The sequence below is a fragment of the Salvelinus namaycush genome, chromosome 13 (assembly GCF_016432855.1).
Source record: "Salvelinus namaycush isolate Seneca chromosome 13, SaNama_1.0, whole genome shotgun sequence".
In the NCBI taxonomy this organism is placed as follows: Eukaryota; Metazoa; Chordata; class Actinopteri; order Salmoniformes; family Salmonidae; genus Salvelinus; species Salvelinus namaycush.
The window spans coordinates 6,122,104-6,145,606 of record NC_052319.1 but is presented as its reverse complement, the minus strand read 5'-3'; the positions used below and the strand labels follow the sequence as shown (position 1 = coordinate 6,145,606).

At 42.2% G+C, this 23,503-nt stretch overlaps 3 protein-coding genes and 1 long non-coding RNA gene across 6 annotated transcripts in view; 2 read left to right on the top strand and 2 right to left on the bottom strand.

Annotated features, from left to right (window-relative positions):
• Nucleotides 1-2,174: 2,174 nt before the first annotated feature.
• Nucleotides 2,175-6,869, bottom strand: maip1 (matrix AAA peptidase interacting protein 1). The gene is made up of 5 exons (XM_039006677.1): nucleotides 6,507-6,869; nucleotides 6,153-6,224; nucleotides 4,774-4,900; nucleotides 3,172-3,322; nucleotides 2,175-2,878 (listed from the first exon to the last, which is right to left on the bottom strand). Exons 1-5 carry the CDS (start codon nucleotides 6,822-6,824, stop codon nucleotides 2,800-2,802), a joined length of 747 nt encoding a protein of 248 aa, XP_038862605.1. The 5' UTR covers nucleotides 6,825-6,869; the 3' UTR covers nucleotides 2,175-2,799.
• LOC120058191 lies at nucleotides 6,389-9,313 on the top strand. Its single transcript, XR_005477988.1, has 3 exons — nucleotides 6,389-6,881; nucleotides 8,497-8,601; nucleotides 9,265-9,313. It is a non-coding gene; the product is annotated as an uncharacterized LOC120058191 (long non-coding RNA).
• A 577-nt stretch (nucleotides 9,314-9,890) lies between these two features.
• On the top strand, nucleotides 9,891-10,806 carry tyw5 (tRNA-yW synthesizing protein 5; the record flags this gene model as incomplete). Its single annotated transcript, XM_039006216.1, is given in 4 exon segments — nucleotides 9,891-9,987; nucleotides 10,204-10,231; nucleotides 10,233-10,362; nucleotides 10,364-10,806. Coding segments are annotated over 4 exon segments (447 nt in total), but the record flags the coding sequence as incomplete, so codon positions are not given.
• A 708-nt stretch (nucleotides 10,807-11,514) lies between these two features.
• Nucleotides 11,515-23,503, bottom strand: part of LOC120058189 (leucine-rich repeat flightless-interacting protein 2-like) — a 54,853-nt gene continuing 42,864 nt past the window's right edge. For 2 of the 3 annotated variants that reach the window (XM_039006674.1, XM_039006675.1), the window contains 6 exons: nucleotides 23,274-23,421; nucleotides 14,413-14,462; nucleotides 14,005-14,122; nucleotides 13,711-13,790; nucleotides 13,497-13,592; nucleotides 11,515-12,674 (listed from right to left, as the gene is read on the bottom strand). In XM_039006674.1, the coding sequence (XP_038862602.1) occupies nucleotides 12,567-12,674; nucleotides 13,497-13,592; nucleotides 13,711-13,790; nucleotides 14,005-14,122; nucleotides 14,413-14,462; nucleotides 23,274-23,421 (600 nt within the window). In that variant the 3' untranslated portion in view covers nucleotides 11,515-12,566. The remainder of the gene's footprint in view (nucleotides 12,675-13,496; nucleotides 13,593-13,710; nucleotides 13,791-14,004; nucleotides 14,123-14,412; nucleotides 14,463-23,273; nucleotides 23,422-23,503) is intronic. The other variant, XM_039006676.1, reaches the window with a different exon arrangement.

The following is a 23,503-nucleotide window of genomic DNA, read 5'->3' as shown; positions in this document are numbered from 1 at the left end:
CTGTTTGGGGTTTTAGGCTAGGTTTCTGTACAGCAATTTGAGATATCAGCTGATGTAAGAAGGGCTTTATAAATAACATTTACATTACATTTAAGTCATTTAGCAGATGCTCTTATCCAGAGCGACTTACAAATTGGTGCATTCACCTTATGATATAAATGTGATTATTTGATTTGAAGCATATGTAAACCATATTATCTTGATGTATATAATATTAACATGTATGTTTACCAAACTTCAGTGTATATGTTTTGGGAGGGAAAGCCCAAAACACATATATTTCAACATTATAATAATTTCACTAAAATGTTTGTTGATTTTTAACAATGAGTGACTGCCAAAGACAATTGCACATTGGACTGAGAGTAGTTTTCTATTGACACACACACTTTACATGTGAGTCAGTGGGAATGCAATCGCATCACTACTAGTCATGTGCACACAAAAGAGTACTCACTGTACAAAAGAAGAAACATACAGTTGAAGTCGGAAGTTTACATACACCTTAGCCAAATACATTTAAACTCAGTTTTTCACAATTCCTGACATTTAATCCTAGTACAAATTCCCTGTCTTAGGTCAGTTAGGATTACCACTTTATTTTAAGAATGTGAAATGTCAGAATAATAGTAGAGAATGATTTATTTCAGCTTTTATTTCTTTCATCACATTCCCAGTGGGTCAGAAGTTTACATACACTTAATTAGTATTTGGTAGCATTGCCTTTAAATTGTTTAACTTGGGTCAAACGTTTGGGGTAGCCTTCCACAAGCTTCCCACAATATGTTGGGTGAATTTTGGCCCATTACTCCTGACAGAGCTAGTGTAACTGAGTCAGGTTTCTAGGCCTCCTTGCTGAAACACGCTTTTTCAGTTCTGCCCACACATTTTCTATAGGATTAAGGTCAGGGCTCTGTGATGGCCACTCTAATACCTTGACTTTGTTGTCCTTAAGCCATTTTGTCACAACTTTGGAAGTATGCTTGGGGTCAGTCTATTTGGAAGACCCATTTGCGACCAAGCTTTAACTTCCTGACTGATGTCTTGAGATGTTGCTTCAATAAACCCACATAACTTTCCTACCTCATGATGCCATCTATTTTGTGAAGTGCACCAGTCCCTCCTGCAGCAAAGCACCCCCACAACATGATGCTGCCACCCCCGTGCTTCACGGTTGGGATGGGGTTCTTTGGCTTGCAAGCCTCCCCCTTTTTCCTCCAAACATAATGATGGTTATTATGGCCAAACAGTAACATTTTATTCCCCATCAGACATTTCTACAAAAAGTACAATCTTTGTCCCCATGTGCAGTTGCAAACCGTAGTCTGGCTTTTTTATGGCAGTTTTGGAGCAGTGGCTTCTTCCTTGCTGAGCGGCCTTTCGGGTTATGTTGATATATTACTCGTTTTACTGTGGATATAGATAATTTTGTACCGGTTTCCTCCAGCATCTTCACAAGGTCCTTTGCTGTTGTTTGCACTTTTCGCACCGAAGTACGTTCATCTCTAGGAGACAGAACGCGTCTCCTTCCTGAGCGGTATGACGGCTGCGTGGTCCCATGGTGTTAATACTTGAGTACTATTGTGTGTCGATGAACGTGGTACCTTCAGGCATTTGGAAATTGCTCCCAAGGATGAACCAGACTTGTGGAGGTCTACAATTTTTTTTCTGAGGTCTTGGCTGATTTCTTTTGATTTTCCCATGATGTCAAGCAAAGAGGCACTGAGTTTGAAGGTAGGCCTTGAAATACATCCACAGGTACACCTACAATTGACTCAAATTATGTCAATTTGCCTATCAGAAGCTTCTAAAGCCATGACATTTTTCTGGAATTTTCCAAGCTGTTTAAAGGCACAGACACTTTAGTGTGTGTAAATGTCTGACCCACTGGAATTGTGATACAGTGGATTATCAGTGAAATAATCTGTCTGTAAACAATTGTTGGAAAAATGACTTGTGTCACGCACAAAGTAGATGTCCTGACCGACTTGCCAAAACTATAGTTTGTTAACAAGAAATTTGTGGAGTGGTTGAAAAACCAGTTTTAATAACTCCAACCTAAGTGTATGTACACTTCCGACTTCAACTGTATACTTTCAGTCACCAACAGTAATTGGTTATCACTTATTTTCAGATGGACTATTCTGGTGACAGAGCACATCTCAAAAAATGGAAACAGTAGCTATAGTAATTTTTATGGCATAGTTGGAATTCATCCTCTCTACATAACTATTGAGTGTGAACGCAGGAGTACAAGGAGGTGTGAGAAGTTTGCTCAGGGCATGCTTGAATTATCATCCTATTTTTTTTTTTACATCTGAATCCTAAACATTAAAGTGTGACATTTTCTTCAGTCTGTGTGCACGCTCTACTTCAAGACACCAAAGCGGGGCAGCAGCAGATCGAAGACAGAATCTCAATATAGAGCTCATTCTGTTTTTTCACACTGTCTGTATGCCCCTTGTCTACCCTCCCCATTAAACAAAATAATGAATCTCAGACCTTAGAGGCAGAACTGACAAAGCCTAGTTTTGACCACTGATTGCGGTGCTGCCTGAGACAAGGGCAAAAAAACTCAGCAACCTGGTCTTACACAGACTTCCGTACAGTAGTACAATTATGATAGAAAGTTTGCCCCGAATATTCCCCATGTCTTTTCTGGTCTTGAGTTTGAGAGCATCTCAAGATTTTAGCAGTTAGGGGGATATTCTTGTAGGGTCAGGAGGAAGGATGGTCTTCCATTCTCTGCCTCTCTACCACTCTCCATCTCCCCCTATAATCTCCATTCACAATCCCAGTTTAATCCAGCAGCTTGGAGTGCTCTATCCTGGTGATGGTCCAGTCCGGCGGCACCCCCTTAGTAAACTCCCTTTGGAATCTGCAAACAGCCATGATGGACAAAACGGTTGTTAAACAGGAAGTCTAAACATTAAGCAAGTGAGACACTTGACAGTCATGCAAAGGAGGTTACTGCAGGTAGTTGTTCCTTGGGAACAGATCTAGGATCTAAGAGTGGCTCATCCCTGAGAGACTGTTTGCAGACTTAATGCTTTCTATTTGCCAGAGAGATACTTAGTATGAATTGCTTAATCACAGCCACTTCCAACTGCAGACCATTAAATCAGCTGTGACACATTGTACTTTAGCAACAAGAACAACAAAAAAACTCACTCATAGTTCGCTGTGAGCAGTCTCTTAGTCTCCGGCTCACCCTCACCGCCTATGGCCACCTGAAAGATGCGTGTTCCCTCCAATGATTCCTCAGGCAACCGGGCACTTGTTAGATACCAGTACCTCATCAGAATACTGACAAACTTCCGCCCTGAAAGAATAGAGAGAAATGTTTTTGTAACAACAACAAAACGCCTACAGTAGGGCTGTGACAGTCATGGATTTTTGGATGGCAGTTATTGGTCAGCCAAATGAAAGTGGTCACCGTTATAAATGTTTGAATATATATATTTTTTTATACACACATTTTCTCCTCTCCTCCTTTCCTTACTGCATGTGCAGCCATAAAAATAGAATGAATAGAATGGGCGTTCCCATTCAAGTCGATGGTGGAATAATGGGTGGACTGGCGGCTATTGCAAGTGTACCCATAGGAGCAAAGCAGGAAATAAAATCAAGACGTAAAAGCTAGGTTGAAGATAAAAGCAGGAAGTGTACCCATCAATATGCTGTGATTTGTGGATTCAATTCAACTGACCATACAAAAAATACATTTCATTGCATGAGCCATGTTAACATAATTTGAATTAATATTTACATTACCATGGAAATTATTGCATCACAATACCAGGCAGCCATACTTCGAGTCAATATTTACGCAATAACAAATTCCCCTCGACCACGCCTACATTGTAGAAACCAACATTCTTTCCCATTGATCCCCAGTGTAAAAGAGCCAACTTCGTCATAGATTTTTTTTGTTATACAGAAATAACAAAGCATGCTGACAAGCTGCTGTGTTGTTCAATGTACATGTACCCAGATCAAAATTCCCACCTGTGGTTCACAATGCTCCCACTTAAGGAAATCGGGCCTTGGAGAAGAGCCCTGTGGCTTCAGACTATTCAACATGGGGAGTGGGAAATTGTGGGGACAGGGTGTCCAAGTAGGCTACACGTACAGTAGCTATGCGTGTGGAAAACATTTAAATCACAGGTAAGACATTTAATTGATTTAGTATCCATTCTATTGCTATGTGTGCTGCTGCAGGGAGGGGGGTGTTTCCTAGGTAACAGAAGACTGTAAATAGTACATGTTACCTTAGAAATGGACTCAACCGCACGAATGCTGGCCGTCTCGTCTTTGATCAGCTGTTCGTTCCATTTTGTTTTTGGGGGGGGGTAATTTTATTTTCAGGACAGGTTTTCATCCATAAACGTCAGTTATACAGTAATAATGCCAGCCCTAAAAACACCTATGCCAGGTCATTCAGTGCTTATGGCAAATGCATTTATTGCACACCAGGCATACAGGCTCTGGTGAATGAGACTACTGTGAAAACTAATTTCCTTCCGTTGATGAGCTCCCACTTGTCAATCTGAAATGTAATGGCACAGTGCTTACTAATCCAATCACTTATTCCATCCTTACAGATCTGCAATCGAAGTCAATACAGAAGGAAATACATAATTTTATTGGAATCCACCCACATTTAGTTACAGCATATTACTGACTGTTGACATCAGAAATGATCAGTCACAGTAAAGGAGTAGGTGGTTTAGTGTGTTGTTTTTTGCTGTGTAGACATAACCTGGCTCTTACCATCATCATCATAATAGATGCCAACATCCCCTGGTGTTGTGTACATCAAGTCTTCCGGATCTGCAGAAAGCGCTTGCAGGTGGCTGGGAGGGAGCAGAGCACATTTCTCTTCCAGTTTTGCAATCAGCTGTGAGGGAGAAAATGGAGAGAGGAAATATGAGAAAGGGCCCAATGCCTGCAGATAATGTGGTATACATTTATATTTGAGTTATTTAGCACAGTAGTTCGGCAGTCCGGCTTTCAACTTACTCCTGAAAGTTGTAATAGTAGAATGCACAAGGTGCAATTTCAAAATTGGGTAGCGCATCGTCAGTTTTCCTCTCGTCATGTCAGTCTATGCACACCTTAGAGCAGGGGTTTCCAAACTCGGTCCTGAGTTTGGGAAACCCTGCCTTAAAGAGACATTTATAACTTGTAAGAAAGGTCTAGATGAACTAGACAATGTCAGCAACATTTGGCCCGTAGATTACGTTGTAATGTTTGAATCACTCAAATATCACATGAATACACATTAGACATGGCAAAATGTATAGAAATGCAAGAAAGAAAAAACAGAGGGGTGTGAACAGTTTGTGTCATGAACAGTGGTTGTGCCCATCGAACCTGACGTGGGGGGCGGAGGATGTTCCCCAAAGCTGGAAGGGGGGCCTGAGTGAAAAAGCTTAGGAACCCCTAATTTAACAGACGCTAGTATCCAGAACAACTTACAGGAGCAATCAAGGGTAAGTGCTTTGCACAAAGGCACATTGGCATATTTTTGACCTAGTCAGCTTGAGGATTTGAACCAGCAACTTTTCGATTACAATGTTCTAAACCCGCTAGGGCTGGCTGCCACCCCCAACCCACTAGCAGCTCTCCTATCAATGCTACACTGAAATGCAAAAATGTCAGAGAATATTATTTTATTTATTATTTATTTATTTCACCAGGTAGGCTAGTTGAGAACAAGTTCTCATTTGCAACTGCGACCTGGCCAAGATAAAGCATAGCAATTCGACACATACAACAACACAGAGTTACACATGGAATAAACAAAACATACAGTCAATAATACAGTAGAAAAATAAGTCTATAAACAATGTGAGCAAATGAGGTGAGATAAGGGAGGTAAAGGCAAAAAAAAAAAGGCCATGGTGGCGAGGTAAATACAATATAGTAAGTAAAACACTGGAATGGTAGATTTGCAGTGAAAGAATGTGCAAAGTAGAAATAGAAATAATGGTGTGCAAAGGAGCAAAATAAATACAGTAGGGGAAGAGGGAGTTGTTTGGGCTAAATTATAGATGGGCTATGTACAGGTACAGTACTCTGTGAGCTGCTCTGACAGATGGTGCTTAAAGCTAGTGAGGGAGATAAGTGTTTCCAGTCATAATACTCACATCTTTAGCAACCAGACCTTCAAGAGACTCAAATTGACTCCCTGACAACAGTCTTGAAACATGGGAGAATGCCTGCAACAACATATTATATTTGAGCTATAATGACACAACGTAACAATTATGTAAGATGCACTAAGGAACAAGTTCAACTGTTGATGATTAGAAGGGGAAACAGTCAAACATTTCACAAGAACTGGATTGTGTACAAAACTTGGCTTGCAGTAACGCCCACGTTGTTTCTCTTGGCAAGCTGGGGTGTTTAGTCAAGCATAGGTATAAGAAATGAAGTATTTCTGGTCTAACTGGCTTCCACTAGCTAGAGACCACTTATTCCACGGACTGTAGCCTACCTACCTGCTTCGATCCCTCTGTGAATTCTTCGATTTTGAATTCCTTGTCAAAATAGACCCGAATCAAAAAATAGTATATTCGGGTTCGAAACCATATGAAAGGGTTGGGGATGCCAACCACAACCACCTTCTGGTTTTGTTTACCTCCACCTCGATCAGAGCTGTAAGGTCGGACTGTGGACACGACACCAACGGACAAAGTTGGAGCCAGGCGAGTAGTCTTGTTGGACTGGGGCTGCACAACGTGATCAGGTTTCAAGAAACGAATCAATACTGAAGGCGTCCTGCTACAGTAGCAACCTCTTAACATGGGCAGCGCCATCTTTTCCTCCCACAGCAACTCGGTCCTTTAGTCTGCATCGTCCGACAGAAAACATGGGTACACATTACTTGGTTACTATACAACCTCTGACGATAAAAATCGAAAAGTATGAACGTTTGAGATATAATTCCTACATTACTTAATGTGTACTTTACTTAACATATTTTTTTATCTTTGTATTTTTAAGTAATATAAACAACACAACATTCACCCACTGATGGCTAGTATACTGTGGTTCCATTTTTGCGGAGGGTAAATAGTGTCACACTGATACATGCTCGCATATGGAACTTCAGCCGTAATATCTGTCGAGTTCAGGTCTATAAAATTAAGTTATGGAACACCAGGAGAAAGTGGATAAAGACAATTTTGCACAAGACATTTATCTAATAGTAAGCCATCTCTTTCGGGAAATAAAAAATCGAGTTAAATCAAATCAAAGTTTATTGGTCTCTTACACAGTTTAGCAGATGTAGTAGCGAAATGCTTATGCTACTATATCCTAACACTGTGTAGTAAAATGTCAAACAAGTACACAAATAATTAAAATGTACAAAGTACAATACAAATAAACTAGAACTTCTGGGCGAATCCAATTAACAACCCAAATAGCACTGAAACTAATCAAAATACAATACAAATACAAGGACCACACCTACACATTCAAGGGATTTTCTTTATTTTACATTGTAGAATAATAGTGAAGACATCAAAACTATGAAATAACACATGAAATCATGTAGTAACCAACAAGGTGTTAAACAAATCAAAATGTATTTTATATTTGGGATTCTTCAGATGATTGTGGAGGACAGGCCATCTGATGCAGCACTCCATCACTCTCCTTGGTCAAATAGCCCTTACACATCCTGGAGGTGTGTTGGTCACTGTCCTGTTGAGAAACAAACAATATTCACACTAAGTGCAAACCAGATGGGGTGGAGTATCGCTGCAGAATGCTGTGATAGCCATGCTGGTTAAGTGTGCCTTGAATTCTAAATACATCACAGACAGTACCTCCTCCATGGAGAGCCAGAATGTTGTTGTGCTCCATAACCACAAGGTGTGTCCACTCCCTCACGCTTGTGTAGCCAAAATGTCCCCGCTTTGGGGTATTTTTCAGCAGGTCACTGTGGAATGACTCCAAATAGCTTGAATTTGAACTAAAAGAAAAGGTAAAAAGAGAAGAGGGGTAGACTAAATTGAGTACATTGTCTGGAAGGTACTCTGTGCTCCTCAGGTTACATCTAACCACCTGTAATCCAATAACACAAACCATACAAACACTTCCCAATTCATTTTTATCATGCTTACTGTACATTTTGCCATCAGCTTGTAAATATTTTGGCCAATTTACCTTCACCTTGTGCAGCGCTAGGGGTTGGAAATGCATGTTGGTGGAATCAGATTCCACCTACAACAATACACAATTTAACCACCCCACTAATTGTATTTATCTCTATTAGACTGGCTAGCTAAGTATACCTTACATGGACATTTCAATATTTTCAACCTGCTGTTAGCTAACTAGCGTCACTAAATTGGCAGCAAGATTGCTAGCCAGCCGAGACTGGCTGAGGACCAACTAACCAACCAAAGAAGATTATACACATTCATCATTGCTACCAACACACAAAAGAGAGTGAGTTAGCTATAACAATTATATTTTTAGTGTTTTCCAGACAAGGGTGGAATAGACTGCTTCCAAATTGAGATACCAACGGACCAAACGGCTTCTCAACAGCTTTTACCCCCAAGCCATAAGACTCCTGAACAGGTAATCAAATGGCTACCCAGACTATTTACATTGTACCGCACCTCCAACCCCTCTTTTACGCTGCTGCTACTCACTGTTTATCATATATGCATAGTCCCTTTAACTATACAATCATGTACAGTTGAAGTCGGAAGTTTACATACGCCTTAGCCAAATACATTTAAACTCAGTTTTTCACAATTCCTGACATTTAATCCTAGTAAAAATTCCCTGTCTTAGGTCAGTTAGGATCACCACTTTATTTTAAGAATGTGAAATGTCAGAATAATAGTAGAGAGAATGATTTATTTCAGCTTTTATTTATTTCATCACATTCCCAGTGGGTCAGACGTTTACATACACTCAATTAGTACTTGGTAGCATTGCCTTTAAATTGTTTAACTTGGGTCAAAGAGGCACTGAGTTTGAAGGTAGCCTTGAAATACATCCACAGGTACACCTCCAATTGACTCAAATTATGTCAATTTGCCTATCAGAAGGTTCTAAAGCCATGACATAATTTTCTGTAATTTTCCAAGCTCTTTAAAGGCACAGTCAACTTAGTGTATGTAAACTTCTGACCCAGTAGAATTGTGATACAGTGAATTATAAGTGAAATAATCTGTAAACAATTGTTGGAAAAATTACTTGCTCTCTCTAATTATCTCTCTCTCTCTCTCGGAGGACCTGAGCCCTTGGACCATGCCTCAGGACTACCTGGCCTGATGACTCCTTGCTATCCCCAGTCCACCTGGCCGTGCTGCTGCTTCAGTTTCAATTGTTCTGCCTGCGGCTATGGAACCCTGACCTGTTCACCGGGCGTGCTACCTGTCCCAGACCTGTTTTCAACTCTCTATAGACAGCAGGAGCGGTAGAGATACTCTTAATGATCAGCTATGAAAAGCCAACTGACATTTACTCCTGAGGTGCTGACCTGTTGCACCCTCGACAACCACTGTGATTATTATTATTTGACCCTGCTGGTCATCTATGAACATTTGAACATCTTGGCCATGTACTGTTATAATCTCCACCCGGCACAGCCAGAAGAGGACTGGCCACCCCTCATAGCCTGGTTCCTCTCTAGGTTTCTTCCTAGGTTCTGGCCTTTCTAGGGAGTTTTTCCTAGCCACCGTGCTTCTACACCTGCATTGTTTGCTGTTTGGGGTTTTAGGCTGAGTTTCTATACAGCACTTTGTCACATCAGCTGATGTAAGAAGGGCTTTATAAATACATTTGATTGATAAACCATTGGTAAACCACCAAACTAATTGAAAGAAAAAGAAAACAGTATGAAATGTAACTAACTGTGTTCGTCGTCTCCAGACCTGGGGCGGTTCCTGGAGTTTGTGAAGGCTCAGCGGTACGAGTTTGTGCTGGAACCTGGAAACTTGCTCTTCAACCCCGGTATTGGAAGACTGGATGATGAAACTAAGAGCTGATTACTCAAGTCAAAACAAATTCAGTTCAATTTGACCCCAATACAAAATAGAATGGAATTGAAAATTCCTGGGAAACAAGTGTAATTGCCTGAATCTACACTGTAAATGTATTTAGCTATACACTGTAGAAAAGTAGTGTGCACTTCCTGTACAACAGTTCAATATCCTCCCTCTCCTTCAGCCCTGTGGTTCCAGAACACCCTGGCGTTAGTTTGGCGAGAGTGTCAACATCTTCTGGTGCCACCTGCTTGCAGAAAGTTACAAGGACCCCTACGGTAATAAGAACCCTGTGGCACCTGCTTGGGCCTTTCAGGCACTGGAGAGGGCATTACACATTCTGAAATGAACTGCCGCCGGACTATCAGAACTTCTATGACTGTCGCATGGGTCAGAGCTGCGCATACTCCTCCCTGCCAGCTAGGGTGGCACGGGCTGAGTCAGAGACTACGTTTCCCTGCAGCCCACTAGCTCATCTGGCTGAGGATGCTCCTCTGAAACTCAGTCCATGTCCAGAAACAATCTCTACCCCCTAGACACTGGTGAATTAATATGTCTGACAGGATTTAATAGGTACGTAAGGGGTAGGCGCTAGGGTTTCTGGACACTGCCTTGGAGTACACAACCGATACATGAAATTCCCACTTCTTTCCAAATCGTAGGCTCACCTGACTGCCACATTAGCAGCTTTAAAATATGAATTTGAGACACCATGGACCTTAGATTAAAGAAGCCTCTATGAATGTGTGCAAGTGAGCCAGTTTATCATAAATTCTATTTCACCTTCCTTCATGTTGAATGTCATTGGGAATTTGATCCTTGTACTTGTAGAAAGAACTAGAATTGAGTGGGCACAGCAATCACTCATCTATTGGAGGTCAATTATTTAGACTCTCAGCTGCCGGTACAGCATGGTTGGACATTTTATTGCACAAATATTACAATTCCTTAAGTCTCCTTACAAACATTTTAAAGCTTTGTAAACAGTGAAGCAGCATCTCCCTAGAGTGTGTGTGTGTGTGAGGGGGTCTCCTACCAACGTTTCCTTCCCCATTTTATGTAGTCTTTTTCATCACCATAAGCATCATCAGCACTAGCATGTCTCAACAAGCAAGAGTATGTGAGGTGGCAGGCCAACCAGTGACTTTATTGCTCGAGACAGAGGGAGAATCTCAATTGCATACTCCTCGCCTCCTTAACACCCATTGGAAGAGGCCAGAGGGGAGGGACCTCTGGCTTTCTCATCAAATGGGATTTGAGGAGAGAGGACGCAAGGAGTATGCAATTGAGATCTTCCCTGAGACAAACTTCAATGGGGCTCTACCAGATTGGAGGGGGGGGGGGGATACGCAGGCTTCATGTCATTGGCTGCTCTGAGCCTAACTCAAAGCTGTGGCTGTAGTGGATTGGTTAATTAGTTTAGTCACGCTGTTTAGGACCTAACAACTGTGTCCTGTTCATTAGAGAACTGTAGCAAAAGGATTGCAACGGAAAATGAAAATTAGCGTATTTTATTGGACAATTTCAGGTAGTCCCTCCCTGTTTTACAATTTCTTGTTTGGTGCCTAATGAACATGACCAGGGTACATTCAAAGACAAATCTGTAAAAAGAAATATATATATATATATATATGAATCCGAGTTAGAAAAATGGTTGAAATCACGTCGGCATGTAAAAACATTCTGTGTGACAATGATTATATTGATTGTGGTAATAGAGACGGTGTAGCCTGGGAAGCTGGGATGCACAGACAACCTTCCATGGCCTTTAGACTACACAAGCCCTTGGACTTACAACAGGTAACAAACATACACACCCAACCACGGTAAAATGTGCTCATACTTTGGCTTTAGGACACAGATGAGAGAAATGCAGGGTATTAGAGCAGGATAAAAAAATAAAATTATACACGTGCACACAAAATAAATGCTCTCATATACACAGCACACCATGTTAACCCAGTTCAGTCCATTGAGACTTCAGGACATGTCCTCTCGGTTTAGTAAATGTGGACATAGGGGGTTGAGTGAGGAGGTGGGTGGTTCCGGACAGAGGGACATTCAGTATTAGTCTGTACATTGGTGATGTGGGGTGGATAGGACCGCCATGTAGCCCAAGCAGCCAGTTGCGGTCCAAAGAACCCCCTCCAGTCCCAAGTCGCTCCCCTGAAGCGCCACATTTCCTACAATTCTCTGGTGCAGAGCAGCGCCACCCCCTGGTAGAGGAAGTGAGGCACACAGACTTCCTCTTTCCCAGCCAAGTAGTGCTTGGAAGGGGCATTCTGGGTGTAATTTACTGTGTCATATATACCTATGAAGAATTCTCATCATTGGAAAAAGAAAGACATGAAGAAAATGGCACATTGCGCATTTTTGTGTGTTGTGCGCTTCAGCGATTAGGATATCTCAAATTTCTCAAGGTTCTTTTCATAAGGTTCCAAGGCAGATGGAGAGGAGAGCCCAATGCAAGGTCGGACACTCCGTCCTACGTGGGCAGCCATTGGTGGATAGACAGGATAGGGTCGGAATTATGCTGGCAGGTCATCGTTAGGGAGTCGGTGCCATGGTGCGATTGGCCTTCATCTTGTCCAGCCGCTTGGAGAGGTGGCTGTTGTTCGACTCAAGTTCGTCTATCTTATCCAGCGTTGACTGCAACTGCCATCAAGGAAGGAACAGAAGGCACAAAGATCAATCATTAACTTTAAATCGGAGATGCTATTATTCAAGATCAACAATAAATTAGTAACATGCTGTTCCAATGTTTTTGTATTTACAAAAAATACAATAAATGTTGTAACTTACAGCCCAATTCCCTTACTTCACCGTCTCCCAAAAGTGTGTGTAACAGGGTTGGTTATGTTTCCGCTTGCCTCTAAAGAAATGTGTATTTAATGTTCAAGCACTCTTATTGGTTGGTTCAATTCCGATGACAATAAGGCGTGTTATTGCCCCCGCTTGCAGATAGGGAGAGATCGCGACTGTCAGGTCTCCCCAGTATGAAAACATGATGCAAGGGGTAAGTCACATTCTGAATACTGTTTTCTATTTTAAAATGTGTACCAGTTTGCTGTACATTCCTGAATTATACATGTGTGGTATATGGTATCTGTCAGGGATTAAGGGGCTTTCTGGGATGTGCTTTGGTATATGAGTGTGTTTGCTAGCATGCACCGATGTAATGGTCACATAAGCTCACTGCTAACACAGTTTTCATGCTACAGATTTTACCATCGACAGCCAGCAACATCATTAAGCCCTGCACAACTAACGTGCTGTTTCCTATTTAATCACAGGTAATAAATAACGCTCAACTGGGACCACTGGCTGGGGCGACTTCTTTGAACTAAACACAACGCAAGGAGAGTACAATTAACATGTTACATCAGAAGCAATGTTCTGAAGATTGTAGGCCCCTGACATCTGGTCTCTGCATAGCAGCTTGATTCAAGCCACATGACTGACAGCTGGGGGCCATACCTCTCTCTGCAGCTTGCGTTTCTCAGCCTTCAACTCGTCTTCTGCATTCTCTGACGCGCCCTTGTAGCGGGTCACCTGACCCTCGAGCCTGGTAACCTGCGGATTGGTGAGAATCACGAGAATCTCAGCCAATAACGAGTCAAATTAATAGTAACTATCTGTGATGATTATCGCTCTGCAATTAACCAGGTTATTGACAGTACACTTAACTTACATACTGTTCCAAAGCGGTCACCTCCTGCTCTGATTTGACAAGTTTGAACTTCAGGTCACTAAGTTGCCTGCTGGCATCTCCTGCAAATGTGTGTGTGGTGGGGTGGGGTGGGGGGGGGGGGGGGGGGGGGGGGGGGGGACAAGATCTGATGTGCGGCATATGAATGCTATGGAAATAGCATTGTTAGGACTAACATTAATGTGTCTTGAGTTATTAATTTCATGGGTCACAACATTTCAGGTGTGTGTCAGATGCCAAGGAACCAAAAAGCCTGCATTGAGCTGTGGATCTTACTCTGCAGGTCTTGTATGTGGGGGTCTGTGCTGTTCTCCAGAACCTCACCCTCTGGGCTGCAGCCCTCAGTCCCGTTCCTCAATTTCTTCTGCTCTACTTGGGCCTTCAGTTTCTTCACCTATAGGAAGGACCACATTCAGAACATAGTTAAAAACATCTGTCTGTATGTAAGTGAGTGACTTCACATTGTACAGTGACTTCACAATTTAGTCCAGTCACCCATGCACCTCGGTTTACCGGCCTATCATTTCAACCAAGCATGATTTAACGTTAGTTCATCTCTACACAAAAGTTGCAGCCGTATAAAAACAAGAAATAGCAGCAACACAAACGTAGCCAATTCAGTTGGGGAGCTCAGCTAACGTAACAGGTGACCCAGACAGACTATGGATGGATGTCCTTCCTCACCTGTCCTATCAAGTTCTCCCGCTCGTCAACCAGCTTCCTCAGGCGGATCTCTGAAAGAAACACAGGCAGATGGAGATTTAGAGCTCATCTGCTTCACTTCAGTATTACAGAAAATGTTGGACAACTGCTTACAGTACAGGATCAGTCTCACATTAATTGTACATTAAAAGTCTCACAGGACTTCTCCCAATTATCGGTATAACTTGAGTAAGCATCTATAACCCATTTATTACACACAATTGCATTACGTTCATGCAAGAACAATCATAAGAACAACTTGTAAAACCAATGTTGACATACCAGGGGTGGGAGGAGCCAAGTACATGGACAGGGAGGGGCTGAGTCAGAGTGGGAGGAGTTTAGAGTCCCCTGATGCATGCAATGGAGCAGGTGTCCATTGGGAGAGGATATGTGAGGGGTGGGGCTATGGTTAGCATGCAGAAACTGTGGAGAGGACACTCAACCTCTAGGGCATTTTTATGCTAAACAGCAAATGGATGAGGGAAGACAAACATAAGAGATTTGCTTGTGTGTCAATGACAGGCAGACACCACTACATATTATACAATAATGCATAAGTACTACAGTTCCTTTCTCAAAGCTGGTAATGACTTACTTTATTCATTAAGGAAAAGGGTCAAGGTATTTCCTTACAAAAAGTGCACATGAAGACACATTTAGACCAGAGATTAACAAAGGAGTCATATTCTTACACTGTGTACAATTTGTCTAGCAGTCATATCATTATATGAATTCAGCACACATGGCATGCAGTGCCGTCGGAAAGGTTCAGACCCCTTGACTTTCTCCACATTTTGATACGTTACAGCCTTATTCTAAAATGGATTTTAATAAATGTCGACAAACAATACCCCATAACGACAAAGCGAAAACAGGTTTCGAAATTTTAGCAAATTAATGAAAAATAACGGTAATACCTTATTTACATAAGTATTCAGACCCTTCGCTATGAGAATCCAAATTGAGCTCTGGTGCATCCTGTTTCGATTGATCATCCGTGAAATGTTACTACAACTTGTTTGGAGTCCACCTGTGGCAAATTCAATTGATTGCACATTATTTGGAAAGGCACACACCTGTCTATATAAAGGTCCCACAGTTGACAGTGCATGTCAGAGCAAAAACCAGGCCATGAGGTCGAAGGAATTGTCCATAGAGCTCCAAAACAGGATTGTGTTGAGTCACAGATCTGGTGAAGGGTACCAAAAAAATGTCTGCAGCATTGAAGGTTCCCAAGAACACAGTGGTCTCCATCATTCTTAAACGGAAGAAGTTTGGAATCACCAAGACCCTTCCTAGAGCTGGCCGCCCGGCCAAACTGAGCAATCGGGGGAGAAGGGCCTTCGTCAGGGAGGTGACAAAGAACCCGATGGGCAGTCTGGAGCTTGTCAGAGCTCCTCTGTGGAGATGGGAGAACCTTCCAGAAGGACAACCATCTCTGCAGCACTCCACCAATCAGGCCTTTATGGTGGAGTGGCCAGACGGAAGTCATTCTTCAGTAAAAAGGCACATGACAGCCTGCTTGGAGTTTGCCAAAAGGCACGTAAAGACTCTCAGACCATGAGAAACAAGATTCTCTGGTCGGATGAAACCAAGATTGAACACTTTGGCCTGAATGCCAAGCACCACGTCTGGAGGAAACCTGGCACCATCCATACGGTTAAGCATGGTGGTGGCAGCATCAGGCTGTGGGGATGTTTTTCAGCGACAGGGACTGGGAGACTAGTCAGGATCGAGGGAAAGATGAACGGAGCAAAGTACAGAGAGATACTTTTTGAGAACCTGCTCCAAAGCTCTCAGGACCTCAAACTGGGGTGACGGTTCACCTTCCAACAGGACAACAACCCTAAGCACACAGCCAAGACAATGTAGGAGTGGCTTCGGGACAAGTCTCTGAATGTCCTTGAGTGACCCAGCCAGAGCCCGGACTTGAACATCTCTGGAGACCAGAAAATAGCTGTGCAGCGACTGTGATAGCGAAATTACAAGATTATGTTATAATGCTGTTATTGCATCAAATGGTTGTTTTATGGAGTAGAATGTTTTTTTTGGAACACTCATCTGTGCGTGGTGTTCTAAAATTGGGCCTCAGGGGCTAAATCCTTCCAGTAGATTTACAATGCCTTAGGCCATATTCCATTCATGTGAGGAAGATGACTACGGTTTGACTGGAAGGTACCAGGGAGAGATGGCTTGGGTATGGGTTTCTACACAATGAGAACAGTCTTTTCAGCAGATACTGCCTGCTGTAAATGATTAGTATCATTCATACAGATCCTAACCTTGTGACCCATTCCATACATCTGTTGTTTGTCATGAACATTCAGGAGGATGTACTTTACTATAAAATGCTGTGGATCAAATCTGCTCGTTGGGCTCTCAACGAATAACCTACGAGTGGGTCGTCGACCAGCTTCATTATTGCAATAATTAATCTATGTTATTAATACGTTTTGAATAAAGTAATATCCTGATTGGTGATTGACCTCGTCTCTCCTCATTATTGATTAGAATTTCCACGACACAACGCTCCCCCATCCAACCTGACAGAGCTTGAGAGGATCTGCAGAGAAGAATGGGAGAAACTCCCCAAATACAGGTGTGCTAAGCTTGAAGTGTCATACCCAAGAAGACTCAAGGCTGTAATCGCTGCCAAAGGTACTTCAACAAAGTAACGAGTAAAGGGTCTGAATACTTATGTAAATGTGATAATTCATTTTTTTATTTTAATACATTTGAAAACATTCAGTTTTTTTTTTTTTTGCTTTGTCATTATGGGGTATTGTATGTAGATTGATGAGGGGAAAAAAACAATTTAATCAATTTTAGAAAAAGGCTGTAACATAAAATGTGGGAAAAATAAAGGGGTCTGAATGCTCTGTATACTAAACACAATGCAATTTTACAGTTTGCACATACAGTAATAGCCCAGGGCTTGGATTTCACCTGACATAACCTACATGGAATTGACTTGTAACAAGGAGGATTTTTCAGCCAATTATTTTATGGCATGAGAGACTTGAGACAATCCCATCTGTTCGTTTTTTCTTCAAACGCTTTTTCCTACCTATACCACCAACGCTAGTAAATATATTTTTTAGTTCTGGGTAACATTTTGACATTGTGAAGATGAAAGGTATTGCAATAAATGATGTGCAATTAATTGCTAAGGTATTTGTTTCTCTTGGTAATTACACAATATATAGATATTTTATCATGCGTCCCTTGAATAGATGCAAAAAATTAAAAATAATTCAAATCAAATCAATATTATTACATTATATAGGTGCTTATATGAGAGTATGGGAAATGTACCCTGCCAGGGCCAATGTGTTCCAGGCAAGCAGTAACACACCTGATGGATTCTACTTAACTACTACAACTAGCTTTCTTAGTTGAATCAGTTGAGTTACTGCTTATTTGGGGAAAAAGTCTGCATGGTAAGATTACCCATCCCATTTTATGACCAACTTCCCAAAGCACTTAAGCAAAAAACATCTGGAAAACGCTAATGGTGCATTTCACATAGGAAAACGCATTGTACAATATAAAGGACAATAATACAGGGACATAAGCATAGTTCAAAGAAATAACAAAATAAATACATAATCCGCTGCAATTGTCTACTCAACATCATTTTACCCATGTTGATCTACAGGATGTCATGCACATTAACATCTATTCAAGATAATATAGAACAACATCAAGACAATTATAGATGATTCTGCACAGCATTTCACCTAAAAAAATGGTGTAACCCTTTACACTCGTGGGAATTGGCCTATATGGATAAGGATAAATTGAAGTTTCTTACAGAATCATTGCATAACCATGGTAGCAATTGAAAAGGAACAGTTTAGAGATGGGACAGTTATTAGACCAACGGTGAGTACACAACTGTTCACCTGACAATACTGAATCCTAACATTACACTGATTTTATGTGCATTTTACATTTACTGTACTTTTCGCCGCATTTGTTAACAAATTCAGTAACATAAGACTATTCCTGGAGAATGTGGGGTAGGTGCAACATAATACCCCCAAAAATGACAAGGGTTTGAGTGAGAGGACTAACTGGTGTCTCCATTGTCTCGGAGTTTCGAAAATGTTAGATTACTTGTTAGATATTACTGCACGGTCGGAACTACAAGCACAAGCATTTCGCTACACTCGCATTAACATCTGTTAACCACGTGTATGTGACAAACAAAATTTGATTTGAGGTGGCCATACACCTCTCCAAAGTGTGCACAGTTCCTAAGCCATTTCCAATGCACTTTCATGACACAAAGACGAGTCTTCAACTACAAGGTACTTTTCGGGGCTCTCCTAGCTGTGCCGTTGAGGAACTAGAGCAAGCCCATGTGCAGTCGTTTCATTTGGAACACAACACTTCATCCCCGCCGTCACACAAGCTAAGTTATAAAATACAATCTTACAGTGTTAGGCTTTCACAAGGCAATTCAGAGAAACTTTGGTGCACGTAGAAAGGAGTCATGACTGAATTAAGGTGCTTGTGCCCTGGCAAATTTGCTTCACAATAAACATAAGCTCATTCTGTTCAGAACAACCCAGGGTATAACGCCATGTCATCTTGCCACTGTACATCAAACATAGTGATCATAAACATCGACACTGTATATGACATGAGTTTTATGATTTGGAAATTTGAAGTTCAAATTTTGGACTCGGGTGTTTGGCTTGCTTGTATGATACCAAAGCGTTATTATAAACCTCAACGTCTCATCTTTCAAAATACATAGTAATCTTAATTTAGAGCTTTTCCCTCACTCAGACAACCAAAAATTTACAAAAGTTGCCCAATTACTGGGAGGAATGGGGGAAACTTCCTGTCGCGCACTGTGCTCATGTTCAGAACGGATGTTCATCAAACCCCATACAGCGTTGTGATGTATAGCATGTTACTGTGCAGCCCAATGTAGGTGCTTATTAGTGCCCAATTCTGCCATTTTCAACCTGTATACGGGTACGAGTGTAAAGGGTTAATCGAAATGAGCTAAAATACCCACACACATCTCTCTGATTGCTTTGGAATTCATTTGAATTGAAGATTGAAGGTGCTTTGGCTCCAGCAGTTTAAACTCTGCAATTCCTATCATAAATATTTGCAGTTTCTATTGAGGGCAGACCTAAAAACTAGGTCATTCGTCAGTCCTCCTCATTCCCCTTGCCTTTTCCTTTCTTACTGCCCTTTTTCGAGCCTGACCTAGATTGCTCCGTCACCCCCTGCTGAATATGTACTTTGACTACGTTCTCTTCTACCCTGCTTTGACCCATACGGGATTTTCCTCTTCCCCCTCTACTGGCAAAGCCCCTACCTCTGTTGCATTCTGCAGCCTCTCACTCTCACCTACACATTGTTGTTCAGTCACACACACTCCCTCTGCAATGTCTTTCTGTTTGTATTTTACACAAATAAGTGATTCGTTGTTGTTCTTCATTGGCATTCTGGCCTGCAACTGGTTTGTGCTTTTTCTTCAGGGCTTCGGAGCTATTCTGGTGCACTATCTGACCCCCGTTCAAGTGGCTGCTTTGCCACTATTGTGCCAACTCCCTCTACTGTGCCCTGCGGTTTTCCTGTTGACTTGTCCCAGTCTTCCTCTTCCTTGATTGCCTTCTCTCTACCTGGCTCTACCTCCATTTTGTTGCCTTCCATCATTCTCACCTCCTGGCTGACCTCTTTGGATGTTACTGGAAACACATTTTCAGAAACCACCAAATCTAGGTCGTTAAAGTCAAACGATTGACCCTCATCGATATCATCGTCCCCCTCATCATTCCCCTGCTCACTGGGTCCAGGTACCTTGTTACCCTCCAGCGTGGCCTCAATGGGATCGTCTTGCTCTTCTGCTTCGGCCACCATAGTGCATGGTTTGCTTTCTTTGTAGCCCTGTTCCCTAAAAGAGTCAATTGTCTCCGGAGTTTCTTTTACAGGGTCCTGTAGTCGTATTTCTGTATCATTCAGCTCGGTCTCTGTGGAGATCCCGCCATTTGATACCTTTCCTTCATCAAGTGTTACTGGCTCATTGTTTTCATCTAAGTGCTTGTCAGCGACTGGACAACCAGGTAGATCCATCAATTGTTCAGGCTGTCTTATGGTCTCGGCAGCAGGGCAGTTGCTGTCGAGCAATGTGCCACAGTTCTCTGATACATTTTTGCATTTATCTACATTTGCTGGCAATGCTATCGAAATGTCTTTATGTTCAAGTGCATTTTTACACTCATCTGGGCTCCCATTTTGTTCATCCTGACCTGCCACTTTCAGGTATTTTATGGCATTTTCGGTAACATGCTCTGGGTGAGTAATGACACTATCATTGGCGATAAGGTCTTCAGGTACCATGCTCTTCTCGAGCGCCGGTCTTAGAACTATGCGACTGTGAAAGTTAATTCCCTGTTCCTTTGCGTCTTGGATTGTTTGAGCCTCATCAACTGAGACCTTGATTGCATCGTCTTCTTTGACATTGTTTGAATTCCCAGCAGTGGACTCTTTCAAGTTCAATGGACATTTCGGGTCAGCTGAAGAGTTCAGGCAGTCTACAACGTTATCAGGGTTGGTTGTGTACCCTGACTCGTCTTTTTGGGTACCAGTATTTGTTGTGGATTCTAATTTCGCTTTAGGGTTATCAGCACTGGTTATACAATTGGTTATACATTGCTGGTCAACAGGATCCACAATACCAATGTCGCACTCATGGCATAATACTGATATCTCGCCTTCTGATTTCTCTGATTCCATGGAAGGTTCTTGTTTGTCCTTTTTCTTTTTGACAACTTCCTCACTCTTGGCTTGGTCAGTCAGAGATACTTCTTGGGTTTCAATGGGAGGCTCCTCACTCTTAACCTCTACTCGGCCCTCTGCTAGTTGTTGTTCTTCCTTCAGGTTCCCTCCCTCAGCTATGGTTTGTGCTCTTTCTTTAGGGCTTTGGAGTTCTCGATTTGGTGAACTACCGGTCCCCTCCTCTAGAAGCTGCTGTGTGTCTATTGTGATAACTTCCTCCACTACTGGCTCCTTATCTGTTGAGATTGAGTCCACATCCTTTTCTGTTTTGCTCTTCTTGTTATCGTCTCCCTGCTTTTCATCACCTTGTGTCTCTCCCTTCTTCTTGCCTTTCTTCTTCTTTTTGCCTCCTTGGGCCTGTGGCTGCATGTCAGTGGTCTCTGGCAACACTTCAGCCTTTTTTGTTTTCTGAAGCTCAGGCTTTGATTCGACTGGGCTCTTAGTAGTATCAAGGTTTGTCCCTTGGGGAATCGGTGTGCAATTTTTCATGGAGACTACACCCTTTTCTGTTGTGCTCTTCTTATAGTCTTCCTGCTTTTCATCACCTTGTCTCTCTCCCTTCTTGCCTTTCTTCTTCTTCTTCTTGCCTCCTTGGGCCTGTGGCTGAGGGTCAGGTGACTTTGATAACGCTTCTGCCTTTGTTTTCTGAAGCTTAGGTTGAGGCTTACATTCTGATTTTATTGTGCTCTTACTAGTATGGTCAGTCCCTGGGCTAATCTGTGTGCCATTCTGTATGGTGTCCTCAATGGTTTCCCTAGGCTGAGGACATGAGTCTATACTTTTCACAACCTCTTTACTCAATGCTATATTATCTTGTTCAGCTAATGCACCATATTCTGAGGTAGGCTCTTTTGTGTGATCACTACTCTTGGCGACTTCGGTCTCCATATCATCTGCCTTGTCATTTTTTATTCCCATTTCCCATTTGTTTGTGGCCTCTACTCTCCCTTGCACTGTCCCCTCTATGCCTGGTGGTTTGTATCCCTCTTCTGTAAGCTCTTCCTCAGGAACTGTTACAACCACAATTACCTCAGAATCGCAAACCGGTCCATGCTTGACCTCTACTACCGGTATGACATTGTCAGAGACTTTGTTGACATTACTGCATTCAATCTCAACCTCATCCCCCAATTTGGGCGAGCATGGCCGAGCCTCCAAAGAAGTTTCGGTTTCAGAAACACCAGCGAGACTACAGGGAGTGGGCGAGGTCAGATGGTTCTCTTGAACCGCCTCATGTGTTTCCACTTGCTGCCTGGACCTTCCTGGATCCACCATCTTATCTCCTCTACTCCCCAATTCCATATCCTGAGCTCTGCCTAAGAGATCATGAGGGGAGAACGTAAGGGTGATACAGGCCAAACACTGTGGTCTGGTGTTTCAAGTATTGTAATTTTTCTGATTATCAAGATCTGTCAGTTGAAGCTGGGCCAATTAGCGCAAAGCAGAATGAAAGAATTTGGCCAAAATCTAACCAAACAGGAAGAGAAGAAAGAAAGGGAAGAAGAATAGGAGGAGATCACAAAAACAAAGCTCTTGAACGTAGATGAATTGTCAAAGCAGAGGAGTAAGTCAGAGGCACTTTGGTACCTCAATCTTTGGCAAGCTGCAAATCTTTTAAACTTTGAAATGTCTGCTGTGGTGTTATATTGCTTTGGGGTCACGCTCACTTCCACAAATCAGACGGCCATATGACCATCTCAATATGAAACCACTATGTAGGATACACATGGTACCAAAACAATGGTGTTTACGCCATGTGCTTTAAATCATGGTTCAGATGGATTAATGCAAATGAATCAGGTGTAGGGGTTGCAATGGGTTGGGAGGAGAATCAGCAGTGAAAGCTTAAAAGTTAGTCGCAGAAATCCCCCCAAAATTGTGCCAGTCAACCAAACTCATGTTACGTATACAGGTTTGCATTAGATTGGGTGTGGGCGTGATTTAAGTTTTCAAGTTAGCTGTAATTTGGCAAAGCTATGAGGTAAGCAAAAGATGATTACAACATATGGCGATATTTGTCCAGTAATGGTGCTTACCGAGCATGATGTTCCCCCCTTCCGTGGGTGATGTCTGGGAGTCCTGAGCCAATTGAGAAGCTGGATCTCTACTAGCTGACCTTTCAGTTACCACCTCCACCTTTTCCCCATTGGTGGTCAGGTCAGGTCCGAGGACAATTCCATGTTTCTGGGTAGGACATGAACACAAGACTGTTGACAGGCTTTTGGGTCTCACAACAGTAAATTATAGCTGCATAACTGCAATAGAT

What these genes read in the sequence shown, in the direction of transcription:
- maip1 (XM_039006677.1), bottom strand. Translation starts at nt 6,824, where the DNA reads ATGGCGCTGCCCATGTTAAGAGGTTGCTACTGTAGCAGGACGCCTTCA. An exon ending in TCACAGAGGGATCGAAGCAG is followed by an intron (nt 6,225 to 6,506) that starts GTAGGTAGGCTA and finishes ATGTTGTTGCAG; the next exon opens with GCATTCTCCCATGTTTCAAG. An exon ending in CATCTATTATGATGATGATG is followed by an intron (nt 3,323 to 4,773) that starts GTAAGAGCCAGG and finishes CTATTCTTTCAG; the next exon opens with GGCGGAAGTTTGTCAGTATT.